General features: G+C 39.4%; 1 protein-coding gene across 2 annotated transcripts in view; it reads left to right on the top strand.

Moving 5' to 3' along the window:
- marchf8 (membrane-associated ring finger (C3HC4) 8) overlaps positions 1–23,725 on the top strand; it is a 69,156-nt gene that overhangs the window by 772 nt on the left and 44,659 nt on the right. For both annotated transcript variants that reach the window (XM_026309672.2, XM_026309674.2), the window contains exon 2: positions 17,438–17,634. In XM_026309672.2, the coding sequence (XP_026165457.1) occupies positions 17,539–17,634 (96 nt within the window). In that variant the 5' untranslated portion in view covers positions 17,438–17,538. The remainder of the gene's footprint in view (positions 1–17,437; positions 17,635–23,725) is intronic.

Genomic DNA, 23,725 nt, shown 5'->3' with positions numbered 1-23,725 from the left:
TAAAGGTCTGAGGCGACTGATTATGAACCCTGATGAAGCCAGGCTGAGAGCTGTGTGTACCTGCACTGCTCCCAGGCTACAGTGAATCCAGTCTGACTGTAAACTGCATTTGTGTGAGGCAGTAACATGTCGCTTTGCCTGATAAACTGAGGTGGTTCTGCTGTCAGAGCCAATAATCAGTTTATAGTTACAGCTCACATTCCACTATCTTGTCATTGATTGCAGGATCAGCTTCCCCTCACTTGGTGCCACTTTATGCTCCCGTCCTGCTGTTTGCCACCACAACCTGCTCAATAATCTCTGCATGTCTATTGCAGTTGCAGTTTGTTTAATTTTTTAATTTTTTTTTTTTAAAGCTGCCCCAAAGGACTTTGGGTAGTTTTCTGTTTTCATTTCCTCTGTGTGTTTCCTTCTCTGGTATTTACCTTGGGCAAACCTCTCTCACCTTCATTCCAAGGCAGCAGGTATTGGCTTATCACAGACAGCTTATCATAATACTACCTGTGTCTTGGTACTTCAGTGTGCGGTGCAGCTATAGTCGGGATAATACGAGGAATCAGCTGCATGTGTCTGCATGCAACATCACTTTAGCCTTTGGTTGTGTCTTTACTGCTGTTATGAAATAATAAGGGCTTGTTTTGATAAGGAGCCTCATTGTCCCAATGGTATCGGTGCGGAGTGCATGCATAAACCTGCAGATAACACAATGCTTCTTCTCTCTTTTACTGCCATGTAACTAATCCTGCCTCCTCACATGGGATTGCCATGTATTTCCATGCAAACACCATTTATATGTTTCTGACACAGTTGTGTTTTGAACCGAGGTGGCTTACCATGGCTTTTTCGTAGGCAAACAGGTGGAGCTCCTGCCTCTGTTTTATACTTGAGTTGAGCAAAAGAAAAATGTTGGCTTTGAAAAAATAAAACTAATCGCAAATGCTTTGACTCTAATGTAGCGGAAAACAATAAGTAAAAATGAGAAGTTCTTCATGTGCCTGTGGTTTTATCATTGAGTGTGTATAAGCTTTACATAGTTAAACTGTAGCAATGATAGGGTGTTTTGTTTTTGTCTGGGAGAATGTAATAAGTACTTAAACCATATCAAGTGACTTTTTGCATCTACTTGCTCCCAGTCAAGATAAAAATAAAGAGACTGCACTTGCACCAGCTTGTTAGTCCTTTCATATGAGCACATCATACACTTAAAACAGTCTGTTCCTCTCCCCCTGCTTTTCTTTTCCTGGCCTCATCTTCTTTGATGACCAGCTGACTCCGTGCCTTCCTGCAATGAGGGATTTTGTCTGTGTCAACAAGCATTTAGCCATTAGGAGACGTCTCATAACTGCCCGAGCTGTCAACAGACTCTGAAGTTATCAGTTGTCCTGACAGGACTGTCGGCAAGGGGGAAACTAGAACGTGAAGTCCTTATTATGGCTCCAAACAAAAAGGAAGAGGGGGACTAAGACTGAGTATGTTAAGCTGCTAAAACTGCAAGCAAAGGAGCCTGCAGCCTCTTAATGGACTCTGCCATTGTGTGCTTGCAAATGAACTCATACTTTGTCTTCAGAGATGGATTCTGAGGAAAGTAATTGTAATATGGGAAGAATGCAATCAAAAGTATCTGAAGGCTCCAGTGGTAGTTTTCTGCCAATTAACTGCCATCATTGTTTGACACAGTTGGTTGTGATGGTGAAATGTGCCTCCTACAGTATGAAACAGAGGATGCGTCTGACAGCCCCCTTTGTGCTATTCTCTAGTGTTTTCAATCAATTTCAATTTAACAACGGGGGGAAAAAAAAACATTTTGACTTGCAGAGGAATTTCAGATAAAGGTTTTTCAGTCTGGCTCATCTACTGTAGTGCATGTCTTTATTTTGGCAAATTGGTTTGTTCCATCTGTCCAACCACTGAGTTTAACTAAAAAGAAAATATATTTTTAAATGTTTTTTTTTTCCTTCCAATTGTGTCCAATAAGTCTGCAGCGAATCGATTAATCTGTCAGTTATTTTCTTGACTAAATGTTTGATCTATACAACGGTGAAAAACTGCCACCACCTTTTCCCTATGGCCCATTTGAGATCCTCAAAATCCAGCTGTGTAAAACTGTGGAGAAAAGCAAGACACAACGAAAAATAGGAATTCTCACACACGCGCACACGCACGCACACGCACACACACACACACACACACAGAGACAGAGTTCCTTTTTTACTTGTTGTGTACATTACCTGCCTGTTGCTAGAGGATGTGATCATGTTCTAGTTAACCACACACATAATAGATTTTTTTTTTTTACTCCTAATCTATTTAAGATTCTGTTTATCTTAATGTCAGTCTGCTTCAAAATGGCACCTGCAGATGAAATTCTCTGACTCACACTGCATCTCCATGTCTGCTGCTTTCTGCATTGTCCTCAGTGTAGTGGCTAATCTGTAAAATAATATTGATTTCTTTCTGAAAAATGGCAGGAAATGGATACAGCCAACAAGAATCAGTCATTAACCATATCCTGTTCTTTTCCATGAGAGTACATGAGTCAGTTCAGGATGTGGGTTTTCCTGGAGTCCTGTGACTGTAACAAAGCCTTTACTTTTACTTGATTTTCAGCTTTTTTAAATTGATCGTTGGGTGAAGTAATTAAAATTATATTAACAAGAAAACCACCATATTGCAGCCGCCAATATCTGACATGGTTTCCAGTGGCGTGTAGGTTTTGTGCTGATCTCCCACCCTGCTTTTGCTATCTGATGCTGGACTATAAAAAGTCCCCTGCAGGTCTTGTTGCATCAGCGTCTGACTGGGCTGTAATGTGGTAACATAATAAGGGTATCGTACTGTGTCTTTGCCTTTTGTCTCCTGTGCACTAATTCAATCCTGGCCTGCCCTGCAACAGCGTCCCACTGTAGCTGGTCTTCATCCTTAAGGAATAACGTATTGATCCAATCTAATGACTTCCTCCTTTTGGACGCTGCCTTACTGTACACACATGTAAGTTAAACCTCATTGGAGTAATGGGATTGGCAGTAGTTTAAAAAAAAAAAAAAAAAAAAAACCCATAGGTGATGGGACAGCAGAACAGGGTTTATATTGATGTTTCTTAAGTAACCCTCTTCATGCATTGTGTGTGTGTGCAGTTGCATGTGTGTGTTGTGTGGGTGTAATGAAATTATAATGTACAGGATGAAAAGGGGGGAGTGCTCGACAGCTGCTATACATCAGCCAAGCAGAGATGCTGGCTCAGCTGAATGGGCCGTGGGATGGCACTGCTGCAGGTAGCGGACTGTGGTTGATGATCTCATTAGGGCTTTCACACTCTCCCAAGGTTTCTGTCTGCCATCGGAAACGAACCAAGAAGAGGATGTGAGGAAGGAGCTACAATAACAATACCGTGTGTTACTGTAGCTACACACAACAGACATTTGTCACTACTGTGACATACAGTTAGAAACTGATTGATTTTTAGATGTTTATTTTTTTTTTTTGGTGGATTTAAATCTGTATCAGCAACTGAAATATTCAACATTTCATTTCAGTATTTTGCACTGAGCAGCTGTTTTGGTAAACTAAGGATTGAAACTCTCTCATATTACAGGTATCTGATTAGTGGACTGTGCAGATTTGACACATTACTTGCTGATCTGCTTCTTGATGCAGGAGCAGCTGTTAGTAGTGACATTTAGAAATTTGAGCAGAAATTCTTTTTGGATTTCACAGTAAGAACAGAGACTCAGTCAGTTTTGTTTATATCCATGTCTTTTTAAGTGCCCATTGACATCATGTGCAACCTGACTGGCTTATTGAGGCTCCTTTCATAAAACGAATGCAATAAATTCCATGGTGCTTTACATCAGCTGTTTTCTCTAGCACATTTGGTTAGATTTCTAAAAGCCAGCCAGCTGTCCACTTTCAAAATAAACCTACAGAAATTTGTTTAAGTAATCCATCATAGTGAACATGTCACCCAGATTATTTTTTTTGTCTTAATACACCCATTGATTTCAACTGTTTGCTCCCTTGTACATTTATGGGGTGGAGAGCATTCAGAAACAGTGAAGCATTGAAACAGACCCTCGGACTATGGTAGGATAAATAAGAGCAGCAGAACAAAGAAAAGGGTTATATACAATATGTGCAAATTATTATGGATATAAACAGTGCAGGTAGTGGGGTAAGTGTATTCAGTTCAGTCTAGGGGGTGAGTGTCTGAGTGGGGAAGGGGGATTAGTGTCACTGGGGGGCAGAGTTCAACAGGGAAAAAGCTGTTCTGTACCTGCAGGTCTTAGTCTGCCTCCTATAGCGCCTCCCAGAGGGCAGGTGGGCGAACAGACTATGAGATGAGAGGAGCAAACGGAGAGGAGTCCTTGGTGATGGTGTGTGTGTGCTGTCTTTCTGTAAAGAAAGGAAGTGAAGGATCCACGATACGTTGAGCAGTTTTCATTACCCTCTCCAACTTTTATATATATATATATATATATATATATATATATATATATATATATATATATATATAAAACAAGGTCATTTATACCTAACCCAGCAAGTCTCTAGTGCTAAAACAAGTATGAGATGCTGAATTAATAATCTGTAATCTCTTTATAAAAGCCTTTTGTATTTGTTTTCCACTGTGACTGATATAATGCAGGAGAAACTCATCCCGTAGACATCTCGTGAAGGCTTCTCGTCATGCTTGTAAACATGTGGCATCATTTTTGTTTGGGGAAAAAACTGGAGGAAAAGTAATTTTCTTGCAGCAGGAGTAGCCAATGTGGTTGTGCAAACAAAGGAGTTTAAATGGCATTATGTTTTAAACACCCACTGTCATACAATCTCTAGGAGGTGCTGTGCAATATCAGGGAAAGTTTTTCTTTTGGAACATTATCAATTAACCAATCATGTAATTTACTTGTGTTTTTTTTTTTTTTTTTTTTTTAAACAGTGTGGATATAATCAACTGCTTTTACCGTTGATTCCAGCAAACAATTCCCAACAGCAGAATGAGTCCCTACTGCCCTTTCATTATGAATTTATAATGAGCTTCTATTAGTAATGAGTTTTTGAGGGTCCCCATTGATTATCTCAGACTCTTGCTGATGGTGGTGGTGTTTGTGTTGCCACATGACGTTTGCTGCTTCTAATTATTACTCAAATTGCATCAAAACTATGTCGGTGTCAGAGGCATTCCCCTCTCACAGCAGCAGATATAAGTGCAGTTTGACAGTAAATCTCTACTCTGCTGAAATATACCTCACTATTCTTCGATCATTTTAATTCAATCCCGAATGTTACAGTTATTAATGGGGATTTAAATAATGAATTTATGCTGCTATTGCTAGTTCAGCTTGGCTTTGCAGACCTTATGGAGATGTAGTAAACTTTTAATTATTTATTCGAGCAATTTGACAAATGTTAATTCAGTATGGCTAACTGTTGACGCTGGTGTGATCACATGGACAGCTGTGGGAACATTCAGATCTTATGAGTGAATAGCTGTAGTTATGGAAATACTTGCTGTCCAGGGAGGACAGGTTTTGGTGCGAGACTCTACTGTCTCTACTCTGTCATATTATTTGGAGTTTACACAGGCATGTGGTGATTCTGACTATCTAACCAGCATGAGCCTTTTTAGCTTTTTGTATTTGTTAGTGCAGCAAATTTCGAGTCACATTGATCCAGTCTGTGTAGCTCGTGCATGTTAATAGACACAGATGTGTGTTTGGTTGTGTCAAGATGTCCAAACTCAAGGATATTCTGGAGACACATAAGTGTGATCCCAATTACAAAGAGATGAGGTGTGTGTGTGTGTGTGTGTGTGTGTGTGTGTGTATGTGGAGGATGCTGGGTGTGTTTGTCAAGACAACCTGACATCTTCATTTGTTCTGTTACCTTGGGTTTGAGTGCTGTGAGGAAAGGGAGGAGGAGGAGGATGAGGATCTAAATCAGGACAGTGTGTCTGAGGGCGCTGACAGGCGAAAGGCTTGCAAATTTGTAATCATGTATGAGTGTTAATAATTGAAGACGATCTAGACATCCCTTGTGTGTGATGGAATTTCCATTATACAAATCTTTCTGCAATTTTCATGTTCCAGCTCAGCACCCTGGCAGATGAATGATCATACAGATGTGGACAGGATTATCAGACCTTGTCTAAATCAGGACCTGTCTTGAGGTGTCAAATGTTCAAATGATCGGTAGTCCACTCTCCTAATGTACACTACATCACTCTAAACATCATTCCCTGAGCTGCTAAAAATTATTAATAATTTAGTTTCATTGATTGGTTGTTTTTAAGTGGCCCATAGCCCTGCAGAAGCTTCTGCTTTTTCTTTCTCTTCTGATGTCTAGCGGTTGAAGTAGATCTGAAACTGTTAGCCAGTTTGATTAGTTGGTGAGTCAGCTGACTGAAAGTATTGATCATCATTATTATCATTTAAACATTTAATTTTTTTTCTCTTCTCACATGTGTTGGCTGCATCCTTGAATGGAAATGAAGTGTTTTTAGTGTCATGTGGTGCTCAAACCTTTTGAAAAACAGCCAGAAGAGAAGAGTTGCACATGTTCCACTTATTCAGAGTAACACAGAGACGTTTGTGTGAACAATGTTTTTTTTTTTTTTGTTGTTTTTTTTGTATTTGAAGAGCATGTTCTACTTTCATGGGATTCAGATAAATAGAGAGATGACAGAACATGAGGGGAGGAAGGGCCTTTTTAACCCATAGGCCAGGAGGTCTGCACTGATATTACCTTCTAACAAAGAAATAATCCCTCTAAAATTGGCTTGATATAACTACACTACAGGTGGTTGTTTTTTTTGTTTTTTTTAATGTAATTATGGGTGGACTGACCTGTATAGATTAAGAAGGATGCCCTTTCTATAAATTGCAATAGTAAGTTTTTCTAAATCAGATGCAGGGAAACAGTATATGTGCTGGTCAGCTGTTGTGTAAATGGCTGCTGGAGGCCAGTTCTCCAACTGTCTGCCACACTGTCATAAAGTGATTTAGCTGCTTTTTGCTGCTGCTGGCCACTGAGTTAAACCACCAGTCAGCTCAGCGCTCGGCACGTACAGCTGCAGGCACACACACGTTATTCGTGTGTTCTAGGAGCACTGTGGTGAGCTGTTGCTGCCTGCTGCTCCATAACTTCTCTACACAGTCGAGCTATCCTGTGAGGTAGAAGGAGGATAAACATTAGCTTGAGGGACGGAACAGCTATTGTGTTATTTTAAATAAATAAAAGAACAAAACTAAAATGCAGACCCTTTGCCAGTAAGAAGTCTGTTTTTACTGGTAATGTCAGGTCAGTGGTTACATTGAAAATGCTTTCAGTTTCTGTTTTAGTGGTGAGCTTGTCTTTCATTTCCTCATTCTTGCTCTGGGCCTGACCATTAGAATCAGTAAGACACAAACTGCCACTATGCAGTTTGATCCCCTGTGATCAGCAGCATGTAGCGGGTTGTATGTGTTGTCTGTAACTTTAAAGTGGAACTAAACCCCTCGGCCTGAGCTTCACTCTACACACTGTATCATTTTGAAAAATGCCAAGAAAGTGGACGTGGGGCTGAAAGGAGGGAGTGAATTGTGGATGTGTAGTGGAGGAGGTGACATCTCCTGATCAGAGAGATATGGACAGTGATATAGAGGGTGAATCCCATTATCCTTATTTTATTGTTTTTTGGTTGACTCAGAAGTTGTCAGGGTCTGCGATGATGAAGAATGTCCCAAACCTCTTATTTCTGCTCTGAGGAGCCAGGAGCAGGCCTGGCGGAGCTACAGCTGTTAGAAATTGACATATTTATCAAAATCAGTTTGTGATTGGACACTGCACATTAAGGATTGGAGGAAAGGACGTCTCGTGTCTCTTAAAACATCCTTCTTCTGTCCTTCTTTTCCTTGCATCTTATGTGGGCGAGACTAAGGTGCAAGAAAAGGACAAGTGAGTGAAACGTGGATGCAACAAGTGTGAAATGAGATTCACCCAGAGTCACAGGAAACATTTACTACAGAGAGAGGTGGAGGACTCTTCTGCTGCAGGATCCCTGAAAGCAGACAGCGTGGTGGAGGATGATGGTGATCACTTTTATGAGGGAAGGGGGTTGATGACTAAAGCTGGCACCTTACCCGTAACTTGGCAACTTAGCATTACCAAATAGCAAAATTTAATCGCAGTAGCTGGGTTTTCAACCAGTAGAGAGCAGTTCCTGTGTATATTCATAGCCCCAGTATGTAGAATTAAAATATTTTACACTAAAATGTCAACATCTGGACCTGAATCAATCAATAACTATACTAAATACCCATCTATACTGGTTTTCAGCTGTTAAGTGTTTTTTCCAGTTACTCTGTCACTCAACCCCACATGCTAAACAACTGTACTTCCCTGGAAAGCTGCAGGCTGCATCCTGTTTGGCTGACAGCTGAGCAGTGTTGTGCAATTTTTGTCAAAACAGAGCTCAAAAGTGTCAATTACAGGAAAGAGGTGGGCGAATTCCTCATTACTCCTGGAGTTATGACAGTGTAACAGCAGGTAGAAGGAAGTGTGGAATCTTATGGTCAGTATGGAAAGTATGAAGGAAGCACGACAGGAAGACATTTCTACCTCTATTACTAATCTCCCATTGCAAAACATTGCAATAACCCCCAGACACCTTTCATAATATCTGTGTGTTGATGTCTGTCTGTCCCTTTTCCACTTCATTTGAATGTTACAGCCCCTTTGGACTTACCAGAGTGAAGAAATTCACTAGCACAAACAAAACCTGTTAAACATAAAAAGTACATCACGATTCAGGAAGCAAATCTTAAAATGATCGCAGGAGAATCAATCAGTCAATCCTTTCATGAGAAACACTATCTGTTGCTGTGGCTCTACCGGCCGTTGTCACTGCACTGAATGTTTTTAATTTAAGCAGGTGTTCTTGTTTATATCATGTTTCTCTTCATTTTTAGCCTTTGGAAGGCTGTTTGTAAGTGCTTAATCATCTGCACGGTATGTCAGCAGTCTCAACTTCTCCTGTGAAGACATTTTTGCAATATTATAGCACGATAAAATTTGTTTGGCTCGTGGCTGTTATATTCGAGAACCAAATCTTTTTCCAAACAGAGCCAGCAGACTCAGAGGGATATGTGTAAATGCCATGTTGGTATTTTCATGCGCTGCAGCCCACAACTTTTAATCCAGGGGTGTCACACGTCACCTGCTGTTGCAGCTCTCACTTTTGGCAGCGCCTCATTAAAATTAACAGCAGGCTTCCTCACAACTTTTCTCAACATCTTCACCACCAGTGGCCAACTTGACCCTGAAGCACAGAGCCAAATCAACAGAGAAGGGGCTCGGTACTGCTGACAACATGTCAGAAATGAAAGGAACTTGCTTCGACTTTAGTACAGTTTTATTTTCTTGTGCCAGAGAAGTTGCAGGAGAAGCTGCGTCTTTTAAATCAGAGCAGAAAAATAAAAAAAAGTTTATACTGTAGGTGAGAACAGTGAGCATTCATCAACATCTGGAGGCTTCCCCTGCCCACTCAGTGTAATTCAGTCAGCTAGATTCCTGCAATGTTTATGTTGTGGGTTCAAGTTTGCATCTGTTCCTGTACCTGTGTATATATGTCAAGCTTGATAGTGGTGCTCCAACTCACATTGCTACCTCAACTACAACAGTAGACTTAAAGATGGAAACATAAGATGGAACTAGGATTTTGACATACAAAAAAGTACAGAATTGCCTGTATATAGCAAAAAGAGGAGCTCTGGTTTCCTCTATGCTATGTCCTACTTCCTCCTCACAGTATCCACTTGAGCACAGAGGTTAAGAACAGCTCTATAGTCATTGCATGTGTTTATTTTTTTTTTTTTTTTGAGCACATCTACAGTGTAAGTGACTGGCCTCTTAACAATTTCAGTTCCTGTAGCTGCATTCTGGTTTGATGAGTTGGCTTTTTTCTCTGTTGCTATGCAGACGTTTAATTCTGCTTTTCCAGTAAAATCAGTACTTATCCTGCTTGTACTGCACCATCATATGTTTACTCTCTTTCGCTGATCTTCCCATTACACACTGAACAATCAAACGGTATGTATCCAAAACTCTTACTCTTCAAGTCAGCTATGCAGTGAAATGTTCAGAACGCAGTCTCCTTTGGAGATGTAGGTTCAAATTCCATTCCTTACATGACAACTTTGTCTGAGCACAGTGGATTGGTGTTCAGCACTGTCTCACAGCAAGAAGGTTCTTGGTTTGAAACCCAGCAGGTGCCTTTCTGTGTGGAGTTTGCATGTTCTCCCTGTGCTTGTGTGGGTTTTCTCCAGGTACTCTGGTTTCCTCCCACAGAGTGTACCCCTGCCTTTCACCCAAAGAGAGCTGGGATAGGCTCCAGCAGGTCAATGTGACCCTGATTAGGAATAAGTGGGTATAGATGATGGATGGATGGTTAGGGAGAGGTTATCTAATGGTTTAGCGAGTCTGAAGCCTTTCAAATCTCGTCTTAAGTTTAATTATGTTCTTATAAGTTCTGATAAAATAAAATTCAGACATTTGAGATTTTGTTCGCCTTTTGTTGGATGACAAGGCAGACACACTGCAGTTTTGAGTCACAGCTCAATGGGTACAACAATAGACAATAACCAACGGACTAATTTTGCCTTTGAATAAAGTACTCAAGGAATTAATGTTAATTAACTACAAGCTACAGCTAATATAATCTGCTGCTGGGAGTGTTTGTCATGTCAACTGGCATTTCTGAAACTGTCATTTCTAGATAACAATGCAAAGTCTGCTCTGTGAATATTTTGTGAATTTCTCTTTGACAATAAAAAGAATGAGGAAAGATAAGGGACTGATTCAGACTCCAGTGAATCCAGGGTTTATGCCAACCTGAAACCCGATTCAAAATGAAATTATCAACCATTTGAATTATACTTTACAGCATAAGTACAATATGCACTTCAAAATGTAACGCGTGGTTAAATTTAATTAAGGTCTTGACCAGTGAAAATGACTAGTTGTCTGTTTTATGGAGAGCTATGTAACATTTCTTTGCCAAATAGTTTCTTGCTGGAGTCCCTGGATCTCTGGAAGTCATTGTCAGACTATTCAGATAAGAGTGGAAGGCACCAGTTTTTAAAAAAAAAAAAAAAAAAAAAAAAAAAAAAATCTTCAACAGGCTTCACATCTAATGAGCTGTCACAAAGTTTGAATTCTTTGAAATCAATTGTAGCTACCAAGACGAAGTAGTGGATTCCTGAGGAGAAAGAAACAGTTTTCAGTAGTTAACACCCAAGGGAGCATCACCTCATTTTGGGAGGTGAAAGCTTAGCTAGGTGAAATTATTTACTACAGTCGTACTCAAGGTTTTATTTTTTGTTGCGAGAGAAGGCAGATTGATGTTTCTAACATGATTTCTAAGAAGTTAAATGAAGATTTTGATGTTAAAATACTAAAAATGTCTTTTTTTTTTAACATGTTGAATGTGGTGACAAGGTGAGAAAGTCATATGTCATTTTGACTTGAAACAGAATGGATGAAAACACACTTCTTGGGGTCTGTTGGGAAATTGATGCTGAGGTGAAGGTTGAAGGAATTTCAGTGATTTTTTTTTTTTTTTTTTTTTTTTTTTTTTCTCCTCCATGTGTTTGGCATCTCAGTGATCCCAGAGTCTCTTTTCACTTCTCACTCCACAGACCTGGGGATTTCAACAGCAATTTCTTCAAAGAATTGTGTCTAAATTAAGTATTTAACTGAAATTTGCAAAGTCCACTTCTGTTTAGAGTCTGTTTTGTTTGCGTTACTAAAATTGAAACACTTACTGTAAACGAAGACATCTTTCTTCCTTTACTTAATCAGCAGACGTTTACGGGAGATGATGTCTTACAGGACGTTTTTTTGTGTCCACATTTGCATTTGTGTGTTACTCTTCATCTCACTCTTTTTTTGTTCTGGCCCATCCCTCACACCTCCTTGGCTGCTGAGAAAGAATGTGCAAAAAAGTAAATGGTGCACTTCTAGAGAAATTCCTTGGTACGTGGAAGAAGCCTCAGCCCTTGTTTTCCTGTCCTACAACTGTTTATCCTAGATGTCTATTCAGAGCTTGTTTCACCAAGCACACAGTTAATTACATCCAAACTGTGGCTCATTAACATATAATCAAACTAGACAGCTAACAGAAGCATTATGAATGCAGTGAACTTAAATAGATGCTGCCTTGATTAATTTGGCATATAGAGTCAATAGGCATGGGGATGCTGAGGAGAAGCAGAAGTAATATTCAGACCACACTGGTGCTGATAAACAATGCAGCTACGTTTGAAATGACAATGAGCTGAAACATATTATGATAATTTATTCCCAGTACGTTATGGAAAAGTGTTGAAGTAATCACCTACCTTCAAACTGAATGCAGCTAGGCCCTGTGTGTTTGTTTGCATGATTATGAAATTATCCACTGTCGGTGATGGTTAAATTGTCCAACAGTTTAGGTTTGACAGGTAATTTTGTTTAACTGTTTAACTTATAAATTGAAGTGAGCTACAGCAAGCTTTATCAGAGGAGACCATCAGGTTTTGCCTCACGCTATGTGTGTGAGGGTGCTGGCAGGGCATGAAGCCCAGTCATTGCTGCCAACACAGCTATGGCATCTGCGCCATGATGAAAGTAATGCCCCCTTCTCTCTCCTGAATCGTATCACCATAGGCACCGGTCCAACATACAGACGTATTTGTAGCTCTTGTGTTTTTGTAAAGTCCTTTCTGTCGTGAAAGGAGTCGGTGAAAAAGTGGCAGATCCCTTGAGGGATTGGCAATCAAAGCTAGAAATGACATTTTCAAACGTTATTCTGTACCTGCCAAATGAACACTGAATACATTTCTGTGAAAATAAATTTTATGAGAGTTGTCTTAATGAGCAACTGGTATTCATAGTCAGCCAAATCAGTGCTTCATCTTTTTTTTTCATTTTCTAGTTGATTTTCTCCAATCTTATAGTAGCATAAAAAAAATAACAGATTCTGTGGCAAAACATGTTTTCCTATGGTAAACAAGGCTACAAATTGCATGTGTTTAACTCTTAAAATCTAAAATTTAGTTTTCTGACCGAGCATTTTTAAGAAGCGATGTGTATCTGATTTGTACAATACACAAAGCATCAGTCCTCTGGCAGGACACCTCTTTAGCTACACAGAGTCACTGTAATTCAGTGATGTTCGGATTGACTGATACACAGCCTAATTTTTCTGCCTGGCTGCACATCAGAAGCAGAGAAGGGGCTTTCAAACATATCTGAGGTCTGAACTGACAGCAGGGACACAGCAAGGCCTCTTGGCAAACTGAGCGGCTGAGCAGAACATAAAGGAGACAGGACTGTGATTTACCTGGGTCAAGAACATAGAGAAAGAGTTGGTAAGACGGGCTGAATTCTTTCATTTAAACAAATGGATTTTATTGGGACAATAAGAGCTACATCAGAGTAATTTGCTGTTTAGTTTTCATGGTCAGCCACTTGCATTATGCCTTAAACTCCTCTTATATAAAACAAAACTCTAAACAACTTTCATTAGTTTTAAATTATGGTTTGATTAGGAAGATTAATTTATAAATAAAGAATTTTGTTAAGCAACACAATATGATCATGCCACCTCAAAGCAATTTCACAGAAGGTCATATTTAATAATACTGACTTATTGACAAGAGCTGGAATTGGTGGTACCAGCTGTTAATAAACCCAGCTCTAATGTAAGAGTTATGAATGGCTAATGCACAAACTACAAGTGGGTCCTCGGTGCATAGACATTAGTTGATGCTAAATATTTTCATCGGAGTAACTGTTGGTGTAGTCTTGTCAATATAGGATCCATTCTAGAGTAAAATTAGATAATATGGTGATTGTTGACATATTTGACATATTATCATTCTGTTTCAATAGTTATGACCAAATGCATAAATAATGCCTGTTAGGGTAGCATAATTAAATATTTCATTGTGAAAACGGATAACTATGAAACATACTGTTTACAAAAGAACAATGTTACAGATGTTTTCCAGCCACGGACGCACACATCAGTGAGTAGAAAACCCATCCTGTGGGCCACTTTCGTATAACCAGTGGGATGTGCATCTATTTAGATGAAGCTGATGTCGCCATGACAGCTTAAACTAAACATGAGGCTGCTGCCATGGCAACACATCGGTGTCAAATTGGAAGGCCTGCGATTGGTTGTCGAAGTTGTAGCTTTTAATATTGTTGTAGTGCACTCTGGGCAGCCAGCCCAGAGTACACACACACACACACAATAGAAATGGTCTGACCTTTGCTCTAAGGGACCGCCTGACAGCTTGATTGACAGATTGAGTTTATCTATATTAATCCTAAAAGTATTAATGCTATACCACTGAGCTTAAAGGTTAAGTATATTATTATGTATGTGTAATCCTGGCTGTCTATCCAGCACACTGCTTGCCTCTAACAGAGGTAAAAACACAGTACCAATTAAGAGCGGAGCATTTTATTGGAGTCATTATGCTTTGGAGGTACAGTATCGAGCTGGCTAGCGCAGCAGTAGTCTGTGTTGTGGCCAAGTGATGGATGCTACAAAAAATATCAGTAAAGCACAGCTCTGCAAATGTAATGGATAAATACATGATGCAGAATGTCTCATTGGGCATTTTATTCATCATCTCATGTATTCAGTTTATTGTGCGTCAGAGCTCTGGAAATGCTCACTTAAACAAAACATAAGCATTTGTGACTGAAGTACAACTGGAGTCTTAATGATGCTACCATGCGACTTTGTCCCCTGACCCACACTAATTTATGTGTTACAGATTAGTTTGACACACACACACACAGAAACTGTATGAATCCTAGTGCTTTCCACCCATAAAACATGACCTGTATTCTTCAAGTAAAGATACACAGAAAATTAACAGAGAGATTAAATTAGTTTGCTCCTTTTGCTCGTACATCACAAAATCAGTTTGACTTTTAACATAAAGACTGACAACTTGAGCAGTAAGGAAGATAAGACAGAGCTGAACGATGGGTGACTGGCTGTAAACATCCTAACTGTACAGTGCCATACAGACTGCAGAGCCAGCTAGACATCTATCATGATAAATGCTTAATCGTTAAACTTTTCATGCAATACTTTTTATACATTGAACTGAATTTCTTTGGGTTTTGGTTGATAGGACAAATCAACGCATTTAAAGACATTATTGAAACTGGGATGAACATTTTTCACTATTTCCTGACACTTTATAGACTAATTTATTGAGCGAATAATTGGCAGACAAATCAATAAAGATAATAACCAATGCAGCCCTGTACATAATGTTTGATAATTATAGGCTCTTCTATAGAAGAAATATTACAGCTGCATTGAAGTATCTATAGTCGATCATTAGTTGTTGTCATAATACATAGAATTGATCTAAACCAAGAGCATTTTCATTTAGTTGTCATAATACATAGAATTGATCTAAACCAAGAGCATTTTCATTTTTGTAGTTGTGCACTCAGCACAGTGAGTGGTTGGAGTAGCAGTAGAAGCTCATGGTGACTATTGGGACCATTTTTAAATCTGCATCAAACATTGCACTCCTCTTTGTAATCATAACTCTGTCAAATCTGAACAGGTACACAAAATCCATATATATTTGGATTCAGTATAACTTAGACTTCCCGATGATCTCACTCTCTCAGATGCCTATAGTGAATTGAATTGACTTCACATTGGCTTCAAATTTCCTTCAGTATCAAAGGAATCCAGTGATAGATGCTGTGCACCCACAAGTGCAATGTAGTTTACAAAAATGTAAACAAATTTTGTCTGAAAACAAGTGGGTTTTATTTGTTGGCCATAGCTTACATGAACTAATTGTCTCCATGGCAACAATGTACAGTGCATCCTGTTTCCTGGCCCCAAATTAATGGAACTGCTGTTCCAAAAGTGAAAGCATGATTGTCCTCCAAATAATCATAGTGACAAAATTTTAAAATGTGAATGTGTGTGTGTCTTTATTCACACATGATCCCTCACTAGCTCTTGGCACCAGGCCATTACTTTGACCTCCCATCTGTCTGTTTTTGGGGTTTTTAATCCCGTCATTTTTATACTGCTGAGATTGAGAGTTTGCTTTGCAGCCAAGTGCACACTCATCAATTTTACATTTATTACCTGGAGATTTAACGTTACCCTCGCCTTAAACCATGTTGTTGCTTTAAAATTCAGTGACTTAAGTTTTGGAGGTTTTCTTGTTGTCCACATAAGAACGTCAAGTCCCCACAGTGTGACTGTGTGAACAGATTTGTCTCCATTACATTAGTAACACACACAGTCTAGTGGTGAGAAGGAACTAAAGCTTAATTGCTGTCAGTAGCAGTACAGATGGCTGCATTAACTGAAGTTAAAACCACCCATTTGTAAAACCTCATGAGTAAGTCCCCAGGACAGTCCCATCCTGCTGCAGATTTCCTGACTCTGTCTGTCTGAATCTGTCCAAGAACTACAGGAACAACACACACCACTACTTTCTTTTCCAAAATCATGGTCCCAAATTTCCAGGTCTTTGTAGAAAAAAAAAGTGAATTCCTGCACACACAAGATCATCTCTGTAGTGATTTATTACACACACTGGAGATTAACTCTGACAATTTATTATACTCTCTGCTTGTGCTGTTGAGACAAAACTTCCTGTGACTATACTGTACCTGTGGTGCCTTGAAAATAGACCAAGGTTTTTCAGACTGCACTGTAGGACAGCACAGGTAGAAGCTCAGTCTGCTCTTGAAGAATTTAATATGGTTTAAAAGTTATGAAAAAAAACATAGTCCCAGGGCATCTATGCAATTTTTTGTCTTTGTTTTGTACATTTTAAATTGTATTGCTAGCCCATGTGCATGACTCTGCTACACCTCTGTTCAATTGTTAAAAGGATATATCGGAATATAAAGCTGTCTAGTAACTCATGATTATTATAAGATGATGTACAAAACTGTGGTAATAATTTTAATAAAATCATGAATGACATTGAAGCATGGTGGCTGAGTAGTTAGCACTGTTACCTCACAGCAAACAGGGTCCTGGTTCAAAACCCAGCAGAGACCTTTCTGTGTGGAGTCTGCATGTTCTCCCTGTGCTTGTGTGGGTTTTCTCCAGGTACTCTGGTTTCCTCCCACAGTCCAAAAACATGTATGTCAGGTTGATTGGTGACTCTAAATTGCCCATAGGAGTGAGTGTGAGTGTGTGAGGTTGTTTGTCTCTATGTGGCCCTGTGATGGACTGGTGACCTGTCCATAAGTGGGTATAGAAAATGGATGGATGGATGAATAATGATATTAATTCATGGCTGTAAATAGAAAAAGGATCCAGCTGTGTAAGGGACTGTTAAGCTGGATAAGGTTTTATACCTTTGAGGCTAATCACCATATGTACTCTCTGTGTCTTCTGCAGGGTGGTGTGGGCGAGGTGTCGCAGTTAAGATCATCATGCCTTTTGCTCTGGCAGTGGGACAGGAAGTCTGTGTGTGAGTGTCCCTGGTTGGCTCTGCTGGGATGAACATGCCACTGCACCAAATCTCTGTCATCCCCCGTGATGTCACGTCGTCGCGGGTGTCGGGCAGTGGTAAGGCTAAGGACAAGGACAAGCAGGTATGTGAAGAGTTAACTGGCCAAATCAGGTCATACCCAAGGCTGGGAACATAGCTGAGGGTTATTCAGTGGTTTTATTCCATAAGGTGTAGTTTTATTGTCCTATATAGTTATTCCACAAGAGCAATCTGTCCCATTCTGGGATAATCTAAGATCATACATACCCTTGCGTTTATGACACAACATTTACACAGATCCCAAACAAATCCAGTTTTCTTTTCTCTTTTTTTTCTGTAAATAAGAGCTTCAGTAGTTTGAGCAAATTACCAAACATGACATTCGTTTAAGTTCAAATGACAAGAAAAGGAAATACGAGCATTGTCCTTCGGCAGAAAAACAAATAGTAGAGTGACATTTTTCCTAACTTCGCAAAACAAGCCATTGGCTGCCATTCATTAGTCTATGAAAAATAATTCCATTGCTTCAATTTTTGTACCACAGCAAACAAAGGCTGGATTTGTTACAGTTGTTTGTTTTTTTTATCATTGTTCCTAGTGCCCAACTTCAGTATTTTCAGTACCCAGTGTGTCAGTGCCACATTAGGTTCTGCTTTGCTTACTGTCAGTCATACACCCACAGGAATGCATTTTTTGCTACATTCCTTAAAATTTTACTATCATGTCTGTACCTTTTTTTATTTATTCATTCTGACTGCATGAAATGCGTGTTTTAAAAAAACTGACTGCCTTACAGAAAGATTAGTGAAAATGTCAAAATGTGAATGTCACCCCAGGTGTCCTGTTCTTCAGAGAACAATCGAAAAGGTAATTCTTTTTAACACCAGGGGTGTCAATCACAACAGCTATATGAAGGCTGCATCACATTTCTCTGACAAACAAATTATTTCTGTGCTGTCTGTGGGTTGAGCAGAGGTTTTGCATCTAATGAGGTTCGTCAAAGTATGGACTGTTTTTTCCATATGTGCCCAATACTGCCTGTAGGGCATCTGGTCTTGCAGCTGGATGGTTAACTCTTAAAGGAACCACGTGCAGGATTTATTCATGGTGTTTTGTAAACTACTGGCTGCTTCAAATTTACGAAATTAATAATTAAATCACTGCCTCCGGTGCTTTTTCCCGCAGTCAAGATAGTTACAGCATTCACAAAAATCTGCAGTCTGGAGACAGTGAGACCTGTCAAAATAAATGTCTCGGCCAGTCAATCTGACTCTTGCCTATTCAGAGGAAGATTAGCGCCACATCAGAAAAGTTCATCTCTGCCTATACTCAGAAATCCTTAAACCTTTTACATCTAAACCATAGTCAGGTGTATGGTCGTGACTAAATTCATGTGCAGCCTGTCAGTCTTTACTTTGTTTTCCGCCTCTCTGTTTATTTACTCTGGCACCATCAAACATCACAGTAAAGTGTGCTCAGAGTGCATATGCTTTTTTTTTTTTTTTTTAGCTCTGGAACAAAGCAAAGAACTAAGACAATATGTCTGTGGCCTGCCCTTTCGTCTGAGCCTCATCAGATCACAATAGAGTCTGTGCACTAAGTGCAGCAGCGCAGGTGTTCTTAAGAGGCTTCTTCATGCTGCATATGGCAACGTGTTTCTGCCCTGTGACTGTACACGCAGGCTGTAAACTGATGCGAGCTTATGTGTTTTTACAGTATTCCCTAATGATTCATTTGTGCGCCTTTGTGGTCATTGTAAACCTGCAAATCATGGCTTGTTAAACAGAATTGAAAGTGAACATTCCAAAAACTGGTTTCATGTTGTGCTTTTAGTTAATTAAATAAAGGTGTGAGTGGGCGTAGCTTATGTGCCTTTTGATATACTCCCTGCTCGACAGGATTATGGTGTCTCACTGTTGAGAGCAGTTGTATTAAGTTTAACTTAAGGAATAAAAGTGAAACTTTTCTAATGTCTGGGGGGTATTTGGTCTCTGCCACCATATTTGTTAACCATGTTAAGATCTAGCCTTACATCTCTCTGCTCAGCATCATTCCCCCTCTCTGTCTGTCTTCTGCTGTCTGAGCCTCCCTTTTTCCCCTGAGGAATAATAGGATCAACAGTGATTCCCATCGTCCCTGCAGGATCAATAGTAAAGTGGAGAAGGGAGAAACAAAGTGGGGGAAAGGGAGAGTGGCGAGGGTTTACTTTGAATGCTGATCCGCTTCGGGGTCCTGTAGGTTTGTGTGTGTTCGTGCTTGCGTGCTCGGAGTTTAGTAAGAGAGAACAGGCCCATCTGGCCCTCTAAGACAACACAACTGGTCTTTTAGTGCTTCAAGAAAAAAAGCAGAACTTTCCCCTACTTAAAATTCATAGTTAGTTAGCTGCTTCTTTAGAGAGCAACTGTTGCCGGACCTGCTCTGGCCTCTGTACTCCAGCTCTACTCAAGTTCATTTGTCTTCATCGGCATCTTCTGTGGCTGTGAACTCATTTGCACTTTGTACATACAGTATACACTTTGGTCCTCCACTTGACATTGTTTGAGTAGAGTAGTTGAGGTTTAATAAATATTTTCAAAAAGATCATCAAATGACTTGGAGAGCAAGAGGTTTTCTTTTTTTTTCCTGCAAAAAGTTCCCTGACAGTTTGCAGCCTTCGGAAATAATACAGTCAGATTTATTTGAGTCTGGGGTTTTTGATAAGGCGTGCAGCAAATGGATTATGCATGAGTTGACAATAAAATAAGCTCTAGCATAGTTTGGTAGGTAGAGGAGAAAAGCCAAACCTACTTTGCGTTTCGATATTTAGAAGTCACGCGGGCCTATCTCAGAAATGCAGTCTGTCGATTATTTGTTTTTAACCCCATCTGCAAAGTCACTGGATGTTTTTACTGTAAATACAGTAATTTACATGAGCAGCATGTGATCATGTCCTGCAAAAAATAGCGACGCGTCAGAGGATGCAGCTGTAGCTTTCATTTTCACAGTTACACATGCATTCACACCAACATATAGGACCTTGATAGCACTCGGGGGCAAGAAGTATTAGAAGTCCTTGGCACTATCTGTATTTATGTATATATATATAATTTTTTCTTCACATACTGTCAGGTCTTCATCCACACAATCTGTAATTATTAAAGCCAAAGTAATTATATTGTTCTTGTCCATACTGAATACATCATCGCAGTTTATAGGCTTCTTTGGCTCAACTCAGACATTCTAACTTCGCTAGTCACAAGAAGCATCTGCTGATCCAAACTATGCCCTACAAAAAAAAAGAGATCTTAGAAAACTTACAGTCAAGAACACATTATACAGTTTGCATGAAGCTGTAGCACATTACCAAGTCATCTCAAGGACTCTAGATATTCATCAGGTCCCATTTAAACAAATCATCCATAAATGTGATGATTTAATACTGTGGCTGCTCTTGTGTCCAGCTATGATGCTAATGCTTAAAGGAATCAGAACTGGTTAGCATCTCTGTCCAGAAGCGTACACATCATGTATGCTACGGTTGAGGCATTTTATGATTTGAAAAAAAAAAAAACAGCTTCCAAAGTGGTCACATTTTCTTGTCACTGTATTTTATTATAGCAGTATATCTGTGTGACAGTCACCACACTCAACATTGTGATAGTTGATACCAGCTCTTTTGATATGGCATGTATTTTTTTATGAAAGTGTAGCGAGCGCTGGAAGCATTGTCCTTCAATGAGTCTCTGTCAGATTCAAGGACAGAGAAGATTCCCTGTCTGTGCTCTGATGTTTGGTGGTTTGCTAACAGCTGCTGCAGAGCTCCTGAGCACTGGTGGAGCATCTCTGGGCTATGTAGACCCCAATTTAAACACTGACCGCCAGCTTCCAACATGGAATCCAGGCCAGACAGGGACTGTTTGTCTTTTTTTTTTTTTCTGACTTAGCAGCACTTATATTATATCTGTTCCTCACATTTCATACTGTTTTTACAGCATTTGAAACACATTTAAAATGGTGTTCTTGCATTTTTTGACATAGTTGAAACATTTTTAGTGAAATGAGTGATAGCAACTTTATTGGTAAAATATAGTCCAAAGAATACTGTTGGATTAAATTCTACAAATGTATTTAGAAATATTTAAAAATATGTTTCTCAGCCCTGAGGCACATAAACATTTCCTAAAAATCTGGGGTATCTAAACTATCCAAATCAGTCCCTCTCCAGATTGCTATGCTCAAAGGCTTGCAAATAGAAATACCAGAATTATGCAGAAACCCTGTAGCTGAGTAAACTGAGATGTAGAGCTCTTACTTTACATGCACGTGGTTCCAGTGGATGTTCTTTTTTTCTCTCACACACAAACATATAAACACACTTATGTTCATCCTGCAGTACATGTTCTGTCCTTGTAGGAGAACAGCAGGTTCTCCTGCTTGTATGTAGCTGTATAGACAGCCTGGGCATAGAAGATAACATAGGAATGGGATTTTCTTTTTTTTTCTGGTAGCAGTTTTCATGAAGGTATGAATGTTAAACTAATCTACTTTACATGTCACTCATGGAATTCGATGATTCATAAACTCATAAATTCATAAATGGCAGACATCCCATTTTCACCTGCTAATAGCAAATACACAGCTGACTTAAAGCTTCAGAAAGTTAAAGAGTAAATGTTTTATAGTTGTCCTGGCTTCCAATATATTGGTAGTAACCATTGGATTTGTATTCATCTTTATTTGATTAATTTAGTATGTACGATGCTTTTTATACTGCACTTTTATACATACTTTTGTCTTTTTGACATTGAAATGGAGTGTATGCCCACCAGACATTGCCAAAGCCTAAAGTCACATTCACATCTCTCTCTCTATATCTCTTTCTCTCTCTTTCTTTATCTCCATTTCTGCAAACACACATACAAACACATGCACTCAGGTTGCAGGTACGCACAAACGCACCAACACTAACGCACACACACACACACACACACACACATACACACACACACATATGACAGCAGCTGGTGTTTTTAGTCAATCCGTATGTGCAGGACTTGCATGAATCCCCCACAGGACCTAGCTCCACTGAGCCGCTTGAGGTTGAAGTGCTAAAAAACATAATTAAATGTGGAAGAACTGACATGACGGCTGGGCCTTTGAGGGCCTTTTCTGCTGTGAGGTAGGACTTTGCTGCACTGTGCTAAAGATTTCATTTCAATGGTCCCTGTGAAGGCTCCACAGTCATTTTACTTTCTTTTAGTAGCTGTGACATGGTGCTTTTTATTTATATTTATTTATATTTATATATATATATATATATATATATATATATATATATATAACACTGACCGCCAGCTTCCACTTTATTCGTGTGTGTGTGTGTGTATATATATATATACACATATATATATACACATATATATATATGCATGCAATTACAATGAACCCATAACAGTAGAAAACAGATTTTGAGAGATAGTTACAGTTGCCTTACTGGCTCAGTGTGCTGGTAGATATGGCATAACATTGTGTGATACAGACTCAAAAGAGAGCTTACTTTGCCTCCAGTGTGAGGGGGCACGTCCTTTGCTGCATGTATTTCAGCTACTGATTTTTATTAGAGAAGATATTAGCTGAGGGACATTCAGAGGAGATAATATCTTTTAATTAACCCCTGCCCCATGCACTGCCATCTACCACCTCCAAAACACAAACTTTAACAGCTCAAAAAGCAGCAGTAGTCAGCTCTTAAATATGTCTGTACATTAAGCTGCTTTTCAGATGTTCTCTCTTAACGCATTTTCAAATGATAATATCATGATTTACATATTATGTGGGTGGTTGTATACTCTAATCCTCCAGTTGTATAGCTATTAACCTACTAACCTACAAAAATTTGTTCAGCCTGTCACACCGTGCAGAAGAAAGTGCACTGGAATTCATCAACGCTGTCAGTCGTGAAAGTCATTGATTTCACCAGAGCAAAATGAAGGAGACCATTTTAATTTTTGCAAAGAGTTATCACGTTGCATTTCTCAGATTTCCGTTAAGAGTAGTGGCTGTGTTATACTCAGGCACAAGAGCCAGCAGATAACTGAAGACAGACATACGGATGGAGACGAAGTAATTTACAGTGAGGAGACATGAAAACACCACAAGAAAGCCTGAATCTGCCAGTCCTCTTTTAGCTACTGCTGCCTAAGTCTCCACTCTGT

The sequence above is a fragment of the Mastacembelus armatus genome, chromosome 15 (genome assembly GCF_900324485.2).
Source record: "Mastacembelus armatus chromosome 15, fMasArm1.2, whole genome shotgun sequence".
NCBI classification, from domain to species: Eukaryota; Metazoa; Chordata; class Actinopteri; order Synbranchiformes; family Mastacembelidae; genus Mastacembelus; species Mastacembelus armatus.
Note: the sequence above shows the minus strand (reverse complement) of the source record. Positions and strands in the feature narration are given on the sequence as shown.